At 33.2% G+C, this 23998-nt stretch overlaps 1 protein-coding gene across 1 annotated transcript in view; it reads left to right on the top strand.

The window, feature by feature from the left end:
* The window catches only part of CDH18 (cadherin 18), a 328121-nt gene that overhangs the window by 294448 nt on the left and 9675 nt on the right, over positions 1-23998 (top strand). The window contains exon 9 of the mRNA XM_059919221.1: positions 3782-3899. Within this exon, the coding sequence (XP_059775204.1) occupies positions 3782-3899 (118 nt within the window). The remainder of the gene's footprint in view (positions 1-3781; positions 3900-23998) is intronic.

Below are 23998 nucleotides of genomic sequence, written 5' to 3'. Positions count from 1 at the left end.
AACTTGCATAAAAAATACTAAAAAGAAAATCATGCATGCATGAAATTTGAAATCAGTTCCCAAAGAAGAGTGAATTCAAAATAGTTGAGATGTGCCTACACCTAGAAACTTTGAGAAATAACAAAGGGAATGCTTTCTGTCTTATTCATATTGACTTTTCCCTCTGTATTTTTTCTTTTTAGAAGTAAACTTAGAAAACATAACATATAAAAGAAAACATTTTATTACATAACACCAGCCTCTGCCCCCATGATATCCATGGTATTACTGATATTATTAACAGTACAACTTTGTATGGAAAAAGTTAACTAGATCAGTAGAGATTTTACATCTTATCGAAGATAAACCTCAGCTAACTAACAAAAGTTGGTATTATTCTCAAATGAAATGATCATTTGAGATCATATTATAAGGCAAACTCTATTAATTAAAAGAAGATGCAATGCATTCCATAGAATTTCCTTTTTAATTTGTTTTAGTTAGGGTTAGCTCATTTACCAAATAGAAGACTATGTTATTTGTATAAATTTCTGACACTATTTTTCCTAATTAAAGCACTCTAGAAGTGATAGATTTTAAATATGTTTTAAACACATTTAAACAAGGGGATACATTTATTTAATAAAAGGAATATAAAATTGGTTTTAATTATTTTCTACCAAAAATGAATCCTTATTCATGGGCATTATCAAAATATTCTGCTAGTAATTATTTGTAAATACCATCCATCAATTTGAGTTTTCTCTCCCTTTGTTAGAGTAAATCTCAGATCTTTCAAAATAATCAAATACTTTGTGTACTTATTGCATAATGTGCAAGTGATAGAAAACATTGGAGTCCAGTTAGAAAGAAAGAGAGTCAGAAAATAAATTTTTTATGGATCATACATAACCAACTAGCTGCACAGAGAGTACAGGTAGCACAGTGTAGATAAATCAATAAGTCTGAAAGAATGGTAGAAAATATTGATGAATGGAAACATGGCAATTATCTGATATCTGCCAGAAGTTTAAATCTTCTAAAAGTCATAAACATGTTAACTTCTTAGGTATGTTTTCTATTAAAAGTCTGAGGAAACAAATGGAAAACCCATTTCCTAATGAAAGAGAAAAGGTCATTAGTAAAACAACCAAAAAAGAAATTGAATATACCTTCTCTCATCAAGAGAATATCTAGGAGTTCTAGATTAAAAAAAAGAAGACCAACATACTAGGTTTTTAGAAACATCTCTCAGAAATATTATGGAAAAATATTTAGGTACAGATGCATGTCCAACAGTTCTACAAAAGTTCAAGATGAATCGTTCACTCTTAAACAAAATGTGGTAACCAACTTATCATTTACTATGTAGATGAGACTGAGAACCCTTTCTGAGGAAGAAAAATTTGCCATAAGTGAGCTTCCTGGTAAATTGAGATTTGAAATTACCTGTATAAAAATGGAAGGGATATTTATATTTTAGAGATAACAAAAAAATAGTAAACAAAATATAATATGAATTATATCAGTGTTTAACAAATTGAATAAGCTCATGTTTGTAAAAATTTAAGAAAATTTAAAATAAGTGATAAATTAACTTTGAAATGAGAAGAAAAGAAAATTGTTCCAAAGCATTGATAACAGAAAACATAAATAGCTCAGTTTATTTAAATTAATTGTTCTTTACCAATCCCCTCCAGAGTTACATCCTAGGATAAGAAGTGAACTTGCAAATGTGTCAGTATGTTATGAGGTATCATTGAGGAAATAGGATTGTAAATTGGAGAATCACAATGAATGAAGAATAAGAGTGAGAAGACATTTATTTTCCCAAAGAAAAATTTATACCGCCGTCCCTTAGAATCTGTGGGGAATTGGTTCCAGGACCCCGCCCCCCTCAAGATAACAGAATCCACAAGTGCTCAAATCCCTTATACCAAATGGTGTAGTGTTTGCATATAACTTACACACATCCTCCCATATACTTTAAATCATCTCTTATAATATCTTATAATACCTAATACAATGTGAATACTATGTAAATTGTTGTAAATACAATGTAAATGCCATCTAAATAGTTGGCACTGCATGGCATCAAGTTTTACTTTTTGGAACTTTCTGGAATTTTTAAAAATATTTTTGGCCCGTGGTGGTTGAAACCACAGATTTAGAACCACGGACATGGAGGGCTGACAGTATTTCTTTTATCTAACCCTGAAAACAACCTTGAAAATTTGATATTTTATTTCAATTTGATACTAAGTAACTAACGTGTAGAAAATGTAGTTGTGCTCTTCAGATTTTGCACACTCTAAATGCTATGGAGCTTTTCCTGCGCTTGAGAAAAATCATAAAGATTGCTTCTGATTATCCATCAGTTTATTCTATTTATAGTCAAAAGGCGATAGCAAGAAAAAATATATGTATCTGTCCAGATACTAGTTGTGCTTTCAATGAAAAAAAAAAAAAGCAACTTGTAAATTTTCAGTTCATAGATAAATAATATGGAGGGAAGTAATGAAGAGAAGAATGATAGAAACTTCTTGGAATATGTAGGGGGAGGGGCTTTCACCCAGGATCTCCTGCTGAGAAAGTAAATTCTGAATGGTGATGGGAAAGGGTATAAGGAATGAGCCACTGGAATATATGGAGGAAATTGATCACTTCTATACCCTGAAGTTCTTTCTTCACTTTCACTTCATGAAAACACATGCTCTTCTGCTCCTACTCTCCCTGACCACTCATTCTCAGTGCCTTTATATTCCTCCTCATCTCCCTCACAAGCTAACAAACAGTCTCAGTACCTGGAGAGGAATTTAGGTTTTAACTATGATGCATTTTGGTGGATTATCTCACCTGTAAAATATTGAAATGTGGTGAAACTGAGTAAAATGTTCTTAGAAATCGTATCAATTTTTGAAATGCACGTACTATATTTCATATGCAGGAAATACTATTTTTCTGGCTCTACTTTCCCTCTGTTTTCAATTTCTCTAAGGAAAAGCTGGAAAGAGGACACTTGAGCATTAGGATACTAATTTTTTTTCAAAAGGAAAACATCATCTTGCTTGTTTGTTTCAATATTACTTTTAAAGATTGTAATGACTGTAACGATTGGAATGTGTATGCTGCTCTTAGGCTACCTGGGATTTTTTTTTTTTTTTATATATATTCTAACTTTCTCTGTTCCTTAATGTGCGTAAAGTCCAAATTTGGGTATTACTTTCTCTCAACCACTAGGGATGAAAAAATTTCATAAAGCTCTGGGCGGTCTAGTTTTACCTCTGCCACATTTTTACAGATTTGAGGCACATCACACTCCTTTTGGGACTCAGAGTCCTCGTCCCTAAAACGCAGGGGCTGGATCATGATCTCAGAGGTCTCCTAAAACAAAAATTATGACTCTAGTGCTTTTGCATTTGCTGACTGAGACCAGCATGTACAGAAAGGCTGTCCTACATCAACACTGGGATATTGGTATTTGTACAAACCATATTTCACATCTCCCCAAACAGATGTTCACACAAAACCTTACAACTAATTGGCCCCAAGGTACTGTGGGTAATAAAGGAAAAAAAAATTAAATGTTTGTGCCATGCTAGAAAATAAAGTGTGAATGATTATATGGTGTGCCATAATACATTTCTTAAAGTCTAATGCAAGGGAGAGCAAATTAGCTGATACTTTTACTAGAATAAGAATTTGAAAGCACTCAAGTTGGATACGGAAAATGTTAAAATATAATTAAAATCAAGGGAAGAAGCCAAATTAAATTTAGTATTTAATTTTGTCTTTTCTTTAGGTTATTCATACCATCAGTGCCACTGATAAGGATGATTTTGCCAATGGACAAAAGTTTAACTTCTTTCTTGATGAACATCTGTCTATAAACCCAAACTTCACTCTGAAGGACAATGAAGGTGAACATGAATACATATATTTTTTGATCTATGTGGTATCTGCTTTGACTTGATATGGAGTAGGCCTGAGCAGCTTTGCTTTATTCTTATATACTCATGAACAGCTTGCAAATCAACATTCAAAGTCAGTTTGATGTTAATGTGTTATGATCCGTGAATAGCTTGTGTTTAAAATTGAGCCATATGTACAAATAACTTTCAATGAGTTTATTCAGAAGCATCCCTTTAAACAAGAAATGTACGTGTAATATGCTCTTGGGCAAATTTTAAGAGAAATCTTAGCTGACAAACATGTTTATGAGAGCTGCTGCAACTGCTAGGAGGTGGAAAAAATTTAAATTAGGAAAAATGAAAAATATGTCCTAGGGAGCATTAGAAGAGGAACTGCAATGTTTGAAATCATCTTGCTTTAGCAAGGCTATCAAGATGTGCTGTACAAATTATATTTCCCCTTGTTATTATGAATGTTTTTCCAAAATATGGGTAGATACATATGCATAATTACAGAGCATTGTGGAAATTTTTGAATTATTTTTGTTTAACCTTCTTATTGCATAGGGAAAAAAGAACATAATAACTAGAGAAGATTCACCATGATTTAGATTCCTTATTTGGTAGATTCCTCAAAGTTGTGTAAAAGTCTTTCTTCCATATGGAAGGGAAACAGCAAGCCACTCAATATGTACAGTGTTCTGACTGGCATCAACTTTCTCTTCTCAAAACTAGTTTTTGATCACATATATCTGAATATACTGTTATTTAGGATTTAAGATGTGCCTCAGAATCACATGAAAGAAACAATAGCACATACATTTTGAAGTAAATAGTTAATTCCTTCTCTGTACCCTTCATGGAGAAGCATTTTCAAATTCAAGCAAAAATAAAATCACTAAATGACAACCCGCTAAACATTTTTTCCATTATCCCTAAGCCTCCTTAAATAATCATAACAAGGATACTAAATTGTGCATGTGGCCATAACAAAATTCATATAAAAATACCAAGCTTGTTTGTCTCTCTCATTTTAACTATCCCTGTGGTCAGCTGTACTTATGGCAATATATATTTATCCATGTTTGTGTATGACAAATTGTATTTAATTGACTGTTGAACATTTATTTACATCTGAACATCACACCCTACAATCCCAAATGTATTTAAATATTATAATTAACTATGCTAAATATCTGAAAATAAATTCATATTTTCCCATATTCAAATAATTGCATAATTTGGAGAGCATTTAACTTTCTGCTTTAGTAGATTGAAATTTACTATATTTAGAAACACATATTTAGAAATAATACTTATATTTCAGTTGAATTTTTTCCATTCCAATAAAAATTTTATTTACTTTTAAAAGTAATTTTAATTTGATGATATTATAAAAATTGACTTAGATTTGAAGATATGCTGTAATCTAGCTATTTAATGTAAATAACTCCCGAAGTATTTTAGAAAAACAAGAGAATTTTACTGTTGTTGAAACCCACATTAGTGACTAAAAGTCCTTCATTCAAGATGATTATGCCTGGAATTTCTCAATTTAACTGATGAATATATTCAAAAGGTCTCATTTTAGTTGTATGACAATATTACCAGTGCTGGGAACTCACATTCAAAAAATTCCCCTCAAATATGTACACACTTTTGAAAGTGTTTATAATGCTGATGTAAATTTTTTAACATTTATTTTAACCATATATATGAATGCTTTAAATCAGCTATGCCATCTCAAGTATGTGATGCCTGTGGGCAGTTGTATGGGAGTAAAGATGTTTTAATTTATTTTTAAATTTATTTAATTATTTTAAACATTTTTGGGAATTGATGAAATTATACATAACGCAAATAATTTCTTTCAGATAGAAAAAGCAGCAATTTTCTGAAAAAAAGATACTAGCACACAGGTGAAAACACATGCTTGAGCAAACAGCCTTGTTTATGCTAGATAAGACAAGCCACCAAACTTCTCTCAACCTCAGTTTTTACATCCATTAAGTTTTGGTTTGAAATATCTACTTTGTAGCATTGGGGGAATTAATGACGCTGTATAAAGATATTAGAGTCAAGATGGACTTTTCTCTAAACAGAAGGCAGTTATGGATAATAAGTTACAAAGATGAAATTTAAAATGGAATAGTTATACCAAAATGAATATATACATATATTCATGGGTACATAAACACCTCTCTGACCAACAACCAGAACAAACTACAAAGAATAAGAGTCAGCAAGTCCAGGCCTACTGGATCCTGCAGCTTGGTCATTGCATCCTGTGAGTTAGGAAACATTTACATGCCCCCAGAACATAAAGAAATCTAGAAGAAAAAATTAAAACCATTGTTCTTCTGTGCCCCCTGCTTACACGAACATGAATATTCAGGGAACAATAGAAACCAGACAGAGACTCCAAGCCAGGATGAGTGATCAGGAAGCCATGGGTTTAGTGGCATCTCCAAAACTGCTTTATGGCAAAGAGTGAGTAGAGACAAAAAGCTGTTTCCAAAATTAGACAGAGAGAAATGCTTATTGTTGTGTATGATAAATCTGAAAGTCAAAGAATTAAAAGATAGTCAATAAATAATAAGAAATAAATCAGAAAATGAATTCACTCTGAATCATGCAAAATACATAAATGAACAGAAAAATACTTGAATATTAGCATGTTTAGCATTTTCAAAATTAAAAAAAAGAACTTTTTTTTTAAAAAGACCTAGAAGTGATTACATGAAATGAGACAATGAAAGAAAATATTTATATAAAAATAATTTAAAAATCCTTATTAAAATAAAACTACAGTTTTTGTATAGATAGAAAAGTATATAAAGTGACATGAAAATATATAGATGTTTAGTGTTATATACATAATTATATATAAACATATACAGAAATTAAAATTTGAAATTTTGTTTATATATATGTATGTATATATGTCATGTATACATAAGATAAATATTAAAATATAGGTATTAAATATATAGAAATGTGTATAGAATTATATCTAGAAATTACATAGATTTATACATATAGACTATATAGATATAAATTATCCATACATTGAAAATTTAATTATGTGTAAACATATATGAATATATACATGTATGATGTATATATGTATATTTGTATATATATGTATATGTTGTATATACACACACACAGATACAAAGAGAGAACAATAAAAAAATGCATTACTTCTAGACTGGACACAGAGAGATTTAACAAGTCAAACGTAAAATCCATTAATTCAAGCAAACAAAGTTCAGATACATCAAAATTTTTAAAAATTGTGAGAACACTTAACAGATATGGAATATAAAATATTTGGCAGAATTAGAAAGAAATTATAGCAACAAGCAATATATGTAGATAAAATTGCATGACAATTTTTCAAAGTTGAAAATATGTGGACCCTCACAATTAACATGAACACCAGGGACTTCCCTGGTTGTGCAGTGGTTAAGAATCACCTGCCAATGCAGGGGACACGGGTTCGAGCCCTGGTCCAGGAAGATCCCACATGCTGCAGAGCAACTAAGCCTGTGCACCACAACTACTGAGCCCGCGTGCCACAACTGCTGAAGCCCACGCACCTAGAGCCCGTGCTCCACAACAAGAGAAGCCACCACAATGAGAAGCCCATGCACTGCAATGAAGAGTAGCCCCCACTCGCCACAACTAGAGAAAATCTGCGTGCAGCAACAAAGACCCAACGCAACCAAAAATTAATTAATTAATTAATTAATTAAAAAAATTGGCTATTATAAAAAAAAAAGAACACCCAAAGGCAAGCAGAAAATCAAATCTATACTTGAATATGCCAATTTAAAAGTGCTAAACCTCAAAGATAAAGAGAAAAAATATTTAATCAAAAAGAAAAGGCAGAATATTTAAAAAGCAATACTAATTAGATCTAAAGTAGATTCCTGTTAAAAAAGAAAAAAAGATGACAGAAGTTGATAACAGTTATACGCTCAAACTGCTAAAGGAAAAGAATTTCCTATAGTCAACATTCTCTATATGTAGTTAACAGTGGTAAGCTATCAGGAATTAAGGGAGGACGGTTATTAAAGACTTTTTTCCAATGTATAAGAAGAGAAACTTTTAATTTTTAGCTACTGACATTTTGGCAAATATTGTATTAATCTTTGCCTTCAGGATCTCTGCAAGAAATAATAGACAAAAAAGCCTTTCAATTAACATTTCATTTCAAATGTTAAAACTTGAAGAGTTAACACTAGAATAATGGAGAGTTAATAGAATAAGAGTCTGTAATTTCCAAAGCAAAGAGAGATTTTTGAAAAGTTAAATAATAAAACTTATTTCATCAGTAGAACAGAGGTCAGAAAGTAGAATAAAAGATGCAAAATAGAAGCAATGACAATTTTATTTGAAGTAGAAAGTAGTTCAAATATACCATAGTCACAGATTAAATATCATTTTTAAATATATTTTATTTTAAAAATAAACCCTTATATGTTGCTTACAAGAGATATGCCAAATTCAAAATGTGATAGGAAATTTTACATAAAAAGTTAGAAATATTTAGCTATTGCTTAAAAAAAACAACTATTGCTGAAAAAGAAAACAATTCCAAAACCAGTTTTCTTAAAATAAAGCACATTTGTTCATTTATTTAGCTCACATTTCTAAGCATTAGCAATTTCTGTTGGGTTCAGCTGGACAATTCTGCTAGTCTCAGGATATTTCAATCACTACAATTAATCAGCAGTGTACTGAATGTTCTCCTCAGTCCAAAAAAGATAAAACAAAACAAAAATAGAACAAAAGAACAATAATACATAGAAACAAAACATAAGATTATCATTGTTAACAAATGAGATGCAATTGTCTTTGTGAAAATTTAAAAGAATCCACAGAAACATCTTAAGAAACAATTGGATAGATTGCCAAATTTTGGAATACAAATAAATGCCCCAAATGGCTAGATTTTCTATATGTAAAAAATATGAATAAATAGCAAATCAGATAAATTTAAAATGGTAAAAACAAATCAAACAAATTAACAAAAAACTCTTGTAAGATCATCAGAGAAAAAATTTCCAATAAATAATGTTCAAGTTCACCATTTTGAAAGGCAATGTTAGTGAAAATATAAAAAACACAAAAATAATATCTTTACCCCATTAGTAAATCAACACTCAATTTTCCAAATTAATCTATAAGTTAAATATAATTTTTATCATAAACTGAATTTAATAATCTGTTAATAAAATGCAAATGGTAAAGGGTTGAGAAAAGCAAGAATGTAGGAAAAGAAGAAAAAGGATGTGTATAGTTAGAGGAAAGAGAAGAAAAGAGGGCATATCCTAACGTATCAAGATATTATAAAGATGGTAAAGATTTACATCTCTATGAAAGGAAGAAATGGCTATCAACTAAAGCAATGAGTGTTTGGAGTACCTTTTCTCTGAATGGATGTATTTGCTTTGATAGATAGGACTCTTGCTTTCTTGAACAGAATGTTAGCTCAAGGAATAATCTGTTAATTGTTTCCTCTAATTATTATGAAGATGATATTGTAAAGATATAAAGGTAGTGTAAACCCTGACGGCTGGCTTTTCTTTTCTTTTTTATTTTTTTGTAATGTAACTGCGTGACTAAAATTTGATTGATTGACAGGAATCCATTTCAAAGAAGCAGCCATTTCAAAGATGGCTGTCTTGAATAAACACATTGTCAGCCACTAGTAGATAGAAAGCCAGCTCTCCCATTCCCTTTTGTTCTAGAGATTTTTGGGTGATTTCAGTAACTGATCACTTGGGCTTTTTTTTTTTTTTTTTTCTCTTCCCCAACTTTAAATTCCTCTTCTTATGTTTTAAATTCATCTGTAAAGAGTGAGCTTGAGAAACTCTAGGCTCCTACCCTTGACCACAATAAAAGCTGAATCCCAGAGACATATACCTTAATAGTGTTTATGCCTGGAATCATAGCTAATGTCCTTATATCAACTAAGAAGATTTTCCTCCATTTTTACCCTGGTGGGATTCTCCTATTCACAGCCCAGATCTGCTTGATAAATACTTAAATTTAAGGTAACGTTTCATGTTGTTTCAGTTCTTCGCCATCTTTGTTAGATCTTTCCTGCCCTATGTTTTATCCCTCATTAATTTGGAATCTGCTAATTTATCTGAACGTTAGAAAACAAATGTCTTCTTAAGTGTTCCATCCTACATATATAAAAGTTTCTTTATTTGGGGCCTATTTTTGTTTATTATTCACTGTGACATAGGTTAGGAATATACTGGTAGAAAACACCAGCATTTAACTAATATTCTGCTCAAGGAAGCAAGTGTCCTATCAAATCAAATACATGCACTCAAAGAGAATGTGGTCCACTCACTGCTTTGGTTGATAGCTGTTTTTTTTTTTTTTTTCTTTTTTCTTTTTTTCCTTTTATAGAGATATAGATCTTGTGAAATTCTCTATAATTTCTTTTATGTTTTCTATCTTTTTTTTCTCCCTCTATTTTCTTGAACATATTAATCTTAATGATTTTACAATCACTGTCAGCTAACTTAACTTTCTTAATAAAGTGATAAATTTTCTTTTTGTCTTTCATCAAGGGGACTGGGGAGACCGGACTGGGATATAATGGTCTTGTTTCTTAATATCTCTAGCAATTTTTAGTTGGGTGTCACACATAGTGTCTAAACCTAGAAGAGTCTCAAATCGTAATACATTTCTTCAGAGAGTGTTTGCTATTTTCTTGGATGAGCAATTAGAGAGGGGCATCATTACAGGTGAACCTCAGAGACATCTTGGGTTCAGTTCCAAACCGCCACGATAAAGCAATTATCATAATAAAGTGAGTCACATGAATTTTTTTATGCTTTCCAGTGCATATAAAAGTTTTGTTTACACTATACTGTAGTCTATTAAGTGTGAAATAGCATTATGTCTAAAAAATGTACATACTTTAATTAAAAAATACTCTATTGCTAAAAAATGCTAACCATCTTCTGGGCTTTCAGTGAGTCATGATGTTTTTGCAATAGTAACATCAAAGATCACTGATCACAGGTCACCAAAACAAGTTATATTAATAATAATGAAAACGTTTGATGTATTGTGAAAATTACCAAAATGTGACATAGAGACACAAAGTGAGCAAATGCTGTTGGGAAAATGGTGGCATTAGACTTGCTCGATACAGGGTTGTCTCAAACTTTCAATTTGTAAAAAAACCCCACAATAGCCACGAAGCACAGTAGAGCAAAGCAAGATAAAAGGAGGTATGCCTGTACTTTAATCCAATCAGGGTAGGATTGAACTAAGTCAAGGCTAAATCAATGCTAATTTGTAGTTTTTTTTAGATTCAGCCTGTCTCTGAACTATCCCTGTCCCTAAGGCATGGCCCTTTAGGGCTTTAAACTGAAAGCCTGTTCAGGGGCCACTCATGGCCATTTAGGGCCATTCACCCTGGTCCCCTACTTTAATCATTGTCTGTTCAACAGGAAGAGATGGAAAAAAAAAAAGCTCTTCTTTTCCACTTAGAGTTTTAGATCTCTGCTAAACTTTCAATTTAAACTTTCAATTTAACAAATATCTTTAGGGAGAATCAGCCATGTGTTTAAGGCCCCTTAATTTCCAGTATGACTGTGGGCCCAGGAAGGTGGGAGGGAGGGAGACGCAGGAGGGAGTGAGACGCAAGAGGGAAGAGATATGGGGATATATGTATAGGTATAACTGATTCACCTTGTTATAAAACAGAAACTAACACACCATTGTAAAGCAATTATACGCTAATAAAAATGTTAAAAAAAATGATTGAAGGGCTAGGACATGGCACAAAAAGCTGATCATTTAAAGCTTGAAACCAAAAAATAATAAAAAAATAAAAAGACTCGGTTAAAAAAAAAAAAGTTCTCCATTTTCTCTGTCCCCAGCTTGGAATTCCAGCCTCTTGTTGGCTCCTAGGATAAACAAATACATTGTAATCCACAGTTCACCTTCCCACATTTTTGCCTTCTCTAGAATTTTACCCCCCTACTTACCTCGCTTCAGCAGTTCTCTAATGTCATTAAACAGAAATTTCCTTGAAGATTTCAGGCTTTTCTCTCAGTTATCAGGGAGAGTATTGGTTAGTCAAAAACTACTGTTTTATCCATATTACATTTTATACCGCAAGAACCATTTGGCAAGTTTCATTAAATAGTTGGGATATAAACTGGGCTTGGAAGAAAGGGCACAGTTCATTAACAATCTAATTATCATTAAGATGCTGGCTGTCTGGTTGCTCATGTATATGCTACAGATATTTGTTCTTAAATTTTAATTAAAATTAGTTCAGAATCCCATCTTATGTACTGAGCAAAATCAAGATCCTCTCCAAAATTTCTGAGGATTATATTATGCGAGTGGGGTATACAACATTGTCACTCTTTATGCCACTCACCAATGCAACCATTTTTTCTCTATTTCTCTGGCTTTTGTTTTCTCTGTTACTCTTCCATGCCTGCTATAATCTTTCTCCTCAAAGTACCACGTGCTCAAAGCACAAACTATTACCAAAAGTAGAATGAACAGAGTTCAGGGAAAGAGAAGCCCAGCTTGGCAGTTATCTGAAAGGGATAACAGAATGAAGAAAACTGTAGCCTAAAAATTGATGTCAAACTCATTCTTTTCTAAAAAAATCTTTACTGAGATAACATGTACAGCTAAATAAACTTAACCTATGGATGGATCCTGAAAATCCCCTCCAAAGCACAGAGGCATTGAGAATCACAAGAAGATATTTAGGTACTGGCCCAAATCTACCCATCAAATCCTACTGTATAGGAGGAATCCCTGGGATTCAGAGCTCAGAGAACCTCCCTAAGTGGATGATCAGAGAACATTGCAGGGTCATGCAGGTTGAAGGACAGAGGCAGTTAACATATAGTGGGATGTACTTAATATTAGAAAGAGAAAACCATACTTAAATATCTAAGGAAGACTTTTTGAGTTGATGCATGAAAATATTACCAATTTAAATATTCGGGTAAGGTGATAAAATTCAAATGGACACTGCTAAAACCTGAATTAGTAACCAGAAAGATCAAAGAGGAGGCAACACGGCTCGAGAGAACATTGCTTTCTCCATCACAGCCTCACAAGGTGAGCTGGGAGGTGGAGTCGTTGTCCTTGGGCACCTCCCTGCTCCTCTGAGTCTTGTGGTATTTAGCTGCCTCTCCTGGTCCCTGTCATCTACCATCCCTCCAATCACTCCCCCCTTTTTGCCAAAGTCTTGGGAGCACTTTCTCCATCCATACTCGAAATCATAACTGGAAAAATTCAATGCCCATAAAAGCAAGTGGGCCAGCGCTTCAGACACCCAACACTCAATACCCCACAGTGATCACCAAAGCAGATCCATGTCTTTAAATGACAAATGGGGTTATTTGATACCCTGCACCTCCCTAATCCTAGCACTTATCACACTGTGACCTCTCTCCCATTTAGACTGTAAGCTCTGTGAGGACAGGGAGTTTTGTCTGACTTATTTGCTGCTATATTCCTAACTGCTACCAGAGTGCCAGACACAGAGGAAAGTTTAGATAAAAATTTGTTAAATGAAAAAAAAAAAAGAAAAACGAAGGAGAAGGAAGCAACATAGAAGAATGTTTCAGAGCTCGACTCAGGAAACCAGTTGCCTCAATCTGAAACCAGGTTCCTCTGCTAACTATGTGTGAGGCCATAGCCAAGTTCTTGCTCACAGTGTGTTTCAGCTTCCTCTTTTGTCAAATGGAGATATGGAAGCAATTATTACCATTTCATTTTTATGAAGAGAGATCAAAATACAAAGACGTTGAAATCATGCACAAAGTGCTGCAAATTATAAAGGGCACAATGACGATAACTAAGAATTAAATAAATAAATAGATGGAAAAATAATAATGAAATATCTGAAGGAATTACCTTGAGTGAAGGAATATATGGGTTTTAGATCCAAAAATATGTATAGTATCCCTAACTTGAGAGATAAGAAATAATTTTACAAATTTCCAGACAATGAATTTAAATTGTAAAGAGAATAATCAGTGCTGAAGTACTCATTTGCAAGATTACAAGCTAATAGTCAATGGACCTTCTTTTAGTGACATTTCAAAGAAACAACTACAATAAAATACATCTCTGCCTATTTAAGATGACACTCATATGACAATTAGGGAAGGATATTTTAAAATACTGAATGCCTCAGAAAATATAAAAACCATGTGTCAATTATAGTAAAATTCTATTGACAAAATATTTGGAGCTATAGCAAACAAATGAAAATAAAATAAAATAAAAATAAATTTCTGAAAAAGTAAAGACAGTATAAAACAAACAATATATGATTAAATATCAAACAGAAATAATGATTTGAGTAGCATATATTCTCATAGAAGAGCAATAATGATAATATGATAGGATATATAATATTTCTTAAGAAATGTCTATGAAATGCACTTTGAATATTTTCAGTAAGAATATACTCATGTATTATATTGAATTAAAAATGAAAAAAAACCCTGAAATACACACATACACACACACACACACACACACACACACACACACAGACTCAGCCCTATCCCTTCCCCTGACATTTTACACGGGGCTGTCCAGTGTGTTCTCCAGCCTCACACTGTATTGCTATTCACGACCATTCTTATTCTCCTTTCTTAGAATGCTTTCCTCTAAAAGAAATTCTATAGTCAGCTCTTAAGTTAACATTGTTTTTTTCCTACCATTCAGTCTTCAAGGCATTGTCTGCTGTGTATGAGACAGTGATCTAAGCTGTCCAGATGCAAGGAAATAAAACACATAGCTCCTGCTTTCAAGTGACTCTCCATCTATTTGGGAAAATAAAGATGAAATGAAATGTAACTTACAATTGAAGGCAGTGAAATGTGAGTTACTTTAGAGAGATCATTGAAAGTCCTATAATTAAAAGAAGTGGAACATGATTTGACTTTACAGGATAGAGTCCATTCCATCAGGTAGAGTGGATCAGAGAATACCTTTCAATGAGGTGGGGAATGGAGACAGCATAGAGATGACAGAATGCAACATTAGTCCTAAGAATCTAGCCAGGGAGATGTGGCAGAGCAGAGACATGAGCATTTTAATTCACTATTAAAAACACTAAATATTAAGCACTGTGCTGTATTTTGTGCTCCCCCCAAACAAATAAGATATTCTGCCATTAATTCTTTAGTTGCTCTAGTACCAAACTGTGGCAGATAGAAAAATTTTTGCTAAGCAACCGTCTTCAATATTTATCTGGAAAGTTATGACCCCTTACCTATTAAATAAGAAACATTTTGATTTGGAAAACAGCCAAGTGATGGATTTCTATTATTTTAACAACATATACAGCAAAACGTATATTGTAAATACATTTTTTGATAATGACCTTATTTTTATCATTAACTAATATACTGGTAATAACACAGTTTTATTTAAAATTAAAAACTGGAGCTCAGATGATAATTTTTAAGTTACAGCATTTAAAAATTATATTACCTTAAAACAACAATGAAAGCATGATATGTTTTCTGATTAAAATGTAGTTTTTTCCACAACCATCTTCTCTTTAAATTGTGATAGGTAAACTTTTCATCTTGGCATCAAAGAAATCCATTGTTTTAACCAAATATCTATAATAAATGAACTATAGCCATAATGTCATAAAGTCTGGGAGTCTAGGCTTACCCCAGGTGGGTCTGTGCATACAGTACCTTTGTTCATTCATTTTGTGATAGAAAAGTGTAGCCTAATCCACCAATATAAAATCATCATTTGTCTACAAGTCTGTTCTGCTTCATGATCTTTATGCTGCCTTTTGAGGGACTAGGTTTTATTTGATGCAAGGAGATTTGCCAGACTAATTCCTAGGCTTAATTCCGACTGTCAAGTGCATTTGTAAATCTTACAGATTTTAGTAGGAGAAGAGATTATTTTTAACTATGTATATGTTTGTATCTCTGTTTATTTTCAGGGTTCTAAATCACATTTCATGTGCCTTTCAGATTGAAAATCCTTATCGTAATTTAATTGATAATTTGCTATCAAGAACACCTACTGCTCATATTTGTCTCTAGGTTATCTTCTTTAGATACATGTTTTCCACTTCTGTAGACATTTCCAGTCTTTAAAAATGAATGGGTTCACTAACACAACATTGTAAAGCAACTATACTCCGATAAAAATTAATTTTAAAAAAGAAAAAATGAATGGGTTCAAATAGCACATTCTTTTTAAAATAGTGAGTGAACTGCATCAAAAATGACCATTGTAAATCATATTAAATGGAAGATTCTGTAGACTGTCATTTTCACCTTGTTGCAGAATTTTGAAGATTTTTTTCCCTTGCTTTTATTACTTTTTATTATTTCCTTGTAATATTACTTTTAAAAGTGAAGGTCTTATTATTTATAAGTTTTATCATTTTTAACAAAATACTTAATAATCAATGTCAGGAAATACTGATTTTCCTTGTGGCTGTTTGGGTTTGGTGAAGGAATATCTAAGTTTATGTTGCATTGATTTTAAGATAAGGGATATTTTCAAATTTGACTATGAGCTGTTAAGAAGATGTCTTTTGGGGCATTTTCGTTCAGATTTCATAGTCCACTGAGAGTGAAATGCAGTTTTTTAGTTTGATACATATTGGAAATCATGAGAAATTTTACATTTGTTTTGTACTTCTTTGGCATTGTCAGATCCCTAGTAGTTGATATTCCCATCATTTATTTTTGTCCTTCAAATGAGAACTCACAGCTGGTATTGTAATGTGCTTAATGTCTCTGTAGATTATAACCATTTAAAATTCTGTTTTTTTTTCCACAGGGCTTCAAGAGACCATTTAGCATTTTTTCTCCCATTCCTAAATAAAATAGCACATGCACGGTCTGTCCTGAGAATATAGTTGCAAATGATGCCTCAGACAGCCTCTAGGGGGTGTGGGAGCACCTGTGCCCCAAGTCACTACTGTCAGTGATGAGGCTGAGACAGGAGACACGTTGTTTTTGTTCAGCTACGAATCTCCTTTCTCCTCCCGGTCAAGTCTCAGTCTTCACTTACTAGCATTTATCCAGTCATACTTGATAGACTCACACTATCCTTTATGGGAAGGCAGAGACTCAAAGCTTGACTAGTGAGAAGGCAAACAGTCTGTAAGCCATCATGACCCTAATATGGGAAAGGGTGACTTGCAAATGTAGTGGTTTGTTTTAGTGAGTCTTTTGCTCTAGATAGAAAAATATGCTTTTATTCTCTCCTTAGTGATTTTTAACCTCTGTTGACTTTTTTTTTTTTAACTTTCATGTATTTTTTTCTAATGGGTTTGTCAGCCCACACCTTAACACCTTCTTATATTCCTACTCACAGTGACAGCAAAAAAAAAAAAGGAAAACAGAACAAAACAAATAGCTGACACATATTCTAAGCAATAAAAATTTGACTAATTTTGCCATTCTGTGACACTTTGTTTTGCTTTCCTATTGTGAAAATGTAGGTTACACTCTTTTGCCTTAATTCCTTCCTTGCTCGGAATCACGTAAATGCTGCAGGAGTCATCAACTCTACCCTCTGCCTTAAGGGGGTAAAATTTATTTAAAAACGGATTTTTAAATAATTTTAAGAACAGGAATATGTGTTTGCTTTTTCAGTCTAAGGATTTATCTTTAGAGTTTCCTTCAGTGTTTATAAATATCATGACTCCATAATTTATTGTACTTGACTCATCCATTTCCTACTAAAAATGTAGTATTTGTTAAAGGTATGTGATAAATATTGGGTAGAGGGTTTCTGTTAAATTCATATACTTTATTTTTTATTTTTTTGGTAAACCGCTGTTCTCTGTACTTCTACAGTGTCTGCAATTATTATATTATTGTGACATCCTTATGAATTATTTTAGATTTTGGGTTGGGTTTCTACTTAAAAAGCTGTTTTTCTTCTTTATTACCCTATTCATCTAAATTAACACTCTTATGCAAATTTATATGTGTTTTTCATGAGCAGATTTGCTGATATTCTTCAAGATTCATATTTTTGTTTCATACGTATTCATGTTCTTTTTTTACGTCACAGAGTCTTGTATGCATAGATAGACATAATTAATAGCAAAGAAGGTTGAGCAGTTTTCAAATGTGGTTTTCATATGTTGATAATAGATGGTAGCTTTTCAGAAAAAGCTGTTTTCCTGCTGTGAGTGGAGGAATAGCACTCAAGAGAAAATGGCAAAATAAGCTTAGAATAGCTAGCTAGTCTATGGCATCTGATGAAATATGGATATTAATAAATTGATTACTAACCTCCTTTGAGAACTTAGAGGAGTTACCCTATATACTTATTGGGGTCACTTAAGATGGTTACAACTATTTACCAGCATTGTTTATGAATCTGAAAGCAGAGTCTTTAGACAATGTATGGTTGTATTTATCTGGGATTTAAAAAGCATCAAGAAGGAGTGTGGCAGGTGGTCAAAGGGGTGACATTCCAGGGTGCAAATAGGAACATAATGACATATTGGATCATGCATTTGTGGTTTGGCAGAAACACAAGTGAGGCCAGGAGAATGTTTACAAACTTAAATGAACTGGCAGAATCCAGTTGAAAATTGAGATTAGGGCAATTCTAGGATTAAAAGAATGGAAAGTCAGGAAGCAGGAGAAAAAGAATCAACCTTCAGCAGAGAGCATGAGGAGATCAAGATAGATTAGTTCATTTTGGTTTTAATTTCTTAATACATGTCAATATAATGAGGAAACTGTAACAGAAGACAGGCTCCTGCTGAGTGTAGTTCAAATCATTATTTATCAAGTACCTGTTATGTGAAAGGTACTTTGCAGGAATGCAAAAGAGCATTGTTTCCTGCATGGGCTCTGATGACAGTTAAATTATGAATGGATCTTATTGCTGCTGGAAGACCAGATAAAAATGAAAATGCTATGAAGCCATGCATATGTATCTCTTTGGTGGAAGTTAAGTTTCTGTCTCCTAGCTTTTCTTCAGCTTTTAAAAAAAGTTTAGTCCAATTACAGAGCTGCATCCGAAGATCTCAAATGTTTCTGCTATTGTGATAGATTTGGAAATATTGCTTTAATAGTCTGCTAGGCTATACTTGAGATAAAGTTTACCTTTATGTCTGCATGATCAGATAAGGAATCCGTTGAAATGGCAGGGAGGGTATGGGCATCTGATAATTTACGAGTTTTGAAGAACACATGATTTTTTTTTTTAATCAATTCACCGTAAATGTAACGGTTTATTTCTCAATTCTATTCCACCCGTCTCTATGTCTGTCTTTATGGCAGTACTACAAGGTCTTGATTACTATAGCTTTGTAGTCAGTTTTGAAATTGGAAGCGTGAGTCCTCTGATTTTGTTCTTCTTTTTCAGGATTGTTTTGACTATTTGAGATTCATTGCATTTCCATTTGAATTTAGGATGAGTTTTTTCCATTTCTGCAAAAAACACCAATGGAATTTTGATAGGGATTACATTGAATCTACTTTTGGTAACATTGTCATCTTAACAATATTAAGTCTTCCAACCCATAGACATGGGATATCTTCTCATTTATTTAGATATTTAATTTCTTTCCATGAAGTTGTGTAGTTTTAGGTATACAAGGCTTGTGCTTCTTTTGTTAAATATATTAAACATTTTATTCTCTTTTATGCTATTGTAAATGAAATTTTTTATACATCTTTATTGGAGTATAATTGCTTCACAATGCTGTGTTAGTTTCTGTTGTACAACAAAGTGAATCAGCCATATGCATACGTATATCTCCTCCCTCTTGAGCTTCCCTCCCACCCTCCCCATCCCACCCCTCTAGGTGGTCGCAAAGCACAGAGCTGATCTCCCTGTTCAATGCTGCTGCTTCCCACTAGCTAACTATTTCACATTTGGTAGTGTACATATGTCAATGCTTCTCTCACTTCGCCCCAGCTTCCCCCTCCTCACCCCATGTCCTCAAGTCCATTCTCTATGTCTATGTCTTTATTCCAACCCTGACACTTTTTTTTAGGTTTTAATACTTTCCAAGATATAAGGTAATTTTGGACTTTAATGTAGGATGTGTTTTTGCCCCACGGAGTATTTTAAAAGCATGCCTTATTTTAACTTAAACTGTACTACAGTTTATGAAAGTAGCACAGAGATTAGAACCTTTCAAGATCTTTCAAACCATTGAACAAAGAAATAATAGAGCACATACTACTAGTTCAAGAAAATTATATCTGAATTTTAGAAGCACTGTGTTACTTGTATTATACTGTTGTATTCTGTAGCCTTCTGTCCCTATAGAAATATAGAAGTTGGAAGTATATCTATCTACCCAAACTTGTATTTTACTATAATATTTTTTGTGTGAAAGATCCCCCCAAAATGATCAATTATGAAGTCCCTGGACTTCTTATAGTTGCAAAAATAAAATTTTGTTATTATTATTGTTTTTCAAAGGACTCAAAATTTCAATTCTTTCACAGTCATCACAATGATATTTGTAAATATCTCCATGATTCAGCTATTGTATATCTGCATGGCAGTCTCCCTGCTTCCTCCTATATGTGTCCGTATCATTTTCTGAACAAAATGGGATATGCAACAAAATAAATAACACATTGTCATCTATTTTGAAAGACTAAACCATGTTCAAGGCTATTTCCACATTGCATCAAAGTTATGGTTGCTGGGAATGTCAGGAAAATATTGATTATATTCAGAAAGACATTAATTACTAAGAGAGTTTCCCAAATTTTTCTTTAAATTTCTAAGTCATTTCAGGCCCCTAAATTCATATAAGACATGTAGAATTTTCACACTGTTTGTTTCAAAGATTCTTCATATGACATACTTTTCTAACTCTTTTATCACAGTCAAGGTCTTCTAAACTGGGTTAAAGTATCACTTTTAAGATAGTAGACCCAAATTTATATGCTGTATTCCAATGAAGTCTTCTCAATAAAGATCTGCATAAAAATTCCATATTGTTATTGAATCCTTCTGAGACTGTTTTAGATCTATTGCCTCATTGCTGCATTCAGATAGTATATGTATTTGAAAATAATAGATGTTACTCAAGATCTCTCCCGTATGATACTTTTCAAACTTTACTATCTAACACATATCTTTAGTTCCTGTCTTCTTGTTAGTTTAAGGTCTTTGTGCTAGCTGTTCAAAATCTCCTTAAATCTTAATCCAATACGTTAGCTATATTAGCTTGGCTTCCAAGTGTTCTATAATCTTCTGTCTTCATTCAAACTCTTGACAGTTAAATTAAGAACCAAACTTGGGTACACATTATTAGAGATTGTCCTTTTTTTGACATTGATAATTAGCTCTTCTCATCCACAGAATTTACATCCTGCTATGGTTTCCCTTTATTCAATTGATATTAGTTTTTTATCCAGTTTAAAGTTATGCAAGACTTTCTGTAATACTTGGTTTATTTTTTAAACATTGTATTTCAAGTTTAGAGATTTGCTGTTCTTCTTGTCACCTAATATTTCAGTTTCAGCAAGACAAAGTTTGTTCTCATATGTATATGTATATTTATGTGTGTGTGTCTGTGTGTATATATATATATATATATATATATATATATATATATATATATATACACACACATATATATATCTTCTTATCCCTTTCATTTTATTTCAAAGTTTCTTGTTCAAGTTCAGTGAGCCTACTGCCAAGTACATTTTTTGCAGTTCCAGGGAGGTACACAATATCCCTCGTCAAGAGTTCATTATTCTGTTGTGCTAAGCCTTTCTGTGTAGGAAGCTCTTTGCTTCCTGAATCCTCTTTTTCTTTTCAAAAGTCAAACCTTCAGCTGGAAAAATGAAAGAATATTGTCATGTCTCCATGTGTGAGAGCTTTCTATTTGAGAACTTAAAATGCACTAGAAACATATTCAGGCTTTCTTCTTGTTTCTCATCATGTTTCTGATTGCATTTCCAATAATTATCTTGAAAAAGAACATGCTTCCAGATTAAGAATGTAAAGTGGACATGAGGCTAGAGCCATGAAAGAGAGTCCCCATCTACCCCTGCATGTTATCATGTCATTCCACACATTATGATATTTACTGAGACCAGGGACCAGTGTCTTACATCTCTTCTTCAGAGGACTGGCAGTGAAATTCTCAAACGTGTTTTTGCCTATGAGCACATATTCATACCTCTTCCTTAGGCTAAGGAATTGTGCATATATGCAAGTTTATATTAATCATGAAGCAACATCCTACACCTGATAGATGTGCTTACTCAAAGGTCAGGTTTCCAGGAGGGTACCTGTGATGGCTATACTCTTAAAAACACACGTGATGCAGTTTCTCCTCTTTTTTTTTCCATCATTCTGAAACCTCCTTCAGAGTAGGCAATCGACACACTTTTCTTTAAATTTCTCTTCTTCCAGGTGAGAAAATATTTTTAATAACTTATTAGATTATTTATTTATGTTCTATAACAAACCTTCAACAACTTATACGTATGTATGTGCATATATGTGTGTATATAATTTTAATTTATGTATATAATGTGTATTATTCATATGTTATTACCTGCATTATATTGAATATTTGAAATATTTATTGTCTTTCTATTGCATTAGTTTGGCAATGTACAACCAAGAGAATATAGCTGTAGGGTGTTGTATCATGACTATCATAAACATACTCATAATTTTAAAAATTCCAGTTTTCAGAATAAGAGAAATTGATAGGAGAAGAAGAATCCCTAAAAGTAATTGTCTAATGATTTACTGACTTTTTAGTGAAAAGTAATTAACTCATATGTGTAGTCTCAGTTCGGATGCTCTGGCAAGCAGGCTCTGGATTGGAGTTTAGGGGGCAGGATGTTTACTGGAGTGTGCCCTCATGATCAACATCTGTGGACCACAGTGGGAGGGGAAGAAAGAAAGGCAGAGTGAGCAACTGAGCTGCCATGCAATTTGAATGTGTCCATGGCTGACCCCATGGGAAAGCTCTGGAACTCAACTTGCCCTTCAGTATTTTCTGCATTCAGCAGAAATGGCTTGACCTTTATAACCTTGCAGTAATGGGTAATTGGTTATGTGCTGCTCCAGAAAAGTGTAACCTTGGGCCAGGTGGCAATCTACAGTTCGGGCAACAAGTCACTTCATGCAGGGGTTCTGAGCAGCACATCCAAGTGTGCACCAAAAGGGCCTTTTAGCTAACAGACACAGCAGGGGGACTAACAATGCTAAGATAAACATTTCCTATGTGCATCTGAGGCATCAATACCAATTGGAAGTGAACTGGTGGAGAAGAGGCAGTATGACATCCTGGTTTTGAACAGGGTTCTAGAATGTATTGGGGTTGTCGCTTGATTATTCACTAGCTCTGTGATTTGAGGCAATTTATCCTCTGGGACTGAGGTTATTTATTTTAAAATTATTATTCCTAATAAAAATGATTTTCCCTAAAATGTAAGGAATTGAACATCCTCTCCCTTATAGGGTTGTGTGGACTGATCAAAATAGATCATGCAATCATTTACTATAGTACATAGCATTTTAAAAGCACATTAAAAAATGAAATTAACTATTTTATTCATCATTAACATACCCATGGTGTGCCCAGTATAACAAGAGTGCTTCAAATCACAAGTTTAAAATAGTTTATCAATTGTTCTGGTGTCTCCATAAATACATTATCTGTACCAATGATTCTTAAACAGTTTTGTACATTAACCTAACCCGAAGTTCGCTAAAACCATAGCTGTCTATTTCTATCACTTATATTCAGAGTCACCAGGTTTGTGGTAGGAGCCACTGGCTCACCCCGAAGTCTGGTATCCACGTATCCTTTTCAGTCCTTTGGCTATGACGCCCATGCCCCAAATGCTTATCGCTTCCTTCCTCCTCTGTCAGCCACTATTTCCCCTCCCCTTCAGCCCAGGCCCTATTAACGTTTCGCATAGGTTTCTCCATTGGAGAATGAGTTTCACTCCCTGGTTAATAATCTCCCCTTCACGTTCCTCTATCCATTTCATAAACGGAAAAGAAATCACACATGCCCATTTTATCCATTCAAGGAAATGTGACTCTTCAATGGCGGCTTCACTAAGTCC

The sequence above is a fragment of the Balaenoptera ricei genome, chromosome 3 (assembly GCF_028023285.1).
Source record: "Balaenoptera ricei isolate mBalRic1 chromosome 3, mBalRic1.hap2, whole genome shotgun sequence".
In the NCBI taxonomy this organism is placed as follows: Eukaryota; Metazoa; Chordata; class Mammalia; order Artiodactyla; family Balaenopteridae; genus Balaenoptera; species Balaenoptera ricei.
Note: the sequence above shows the minus strand (reverse complement) of the source record. Positions and strands in the feature narration are given on the sequence as shown.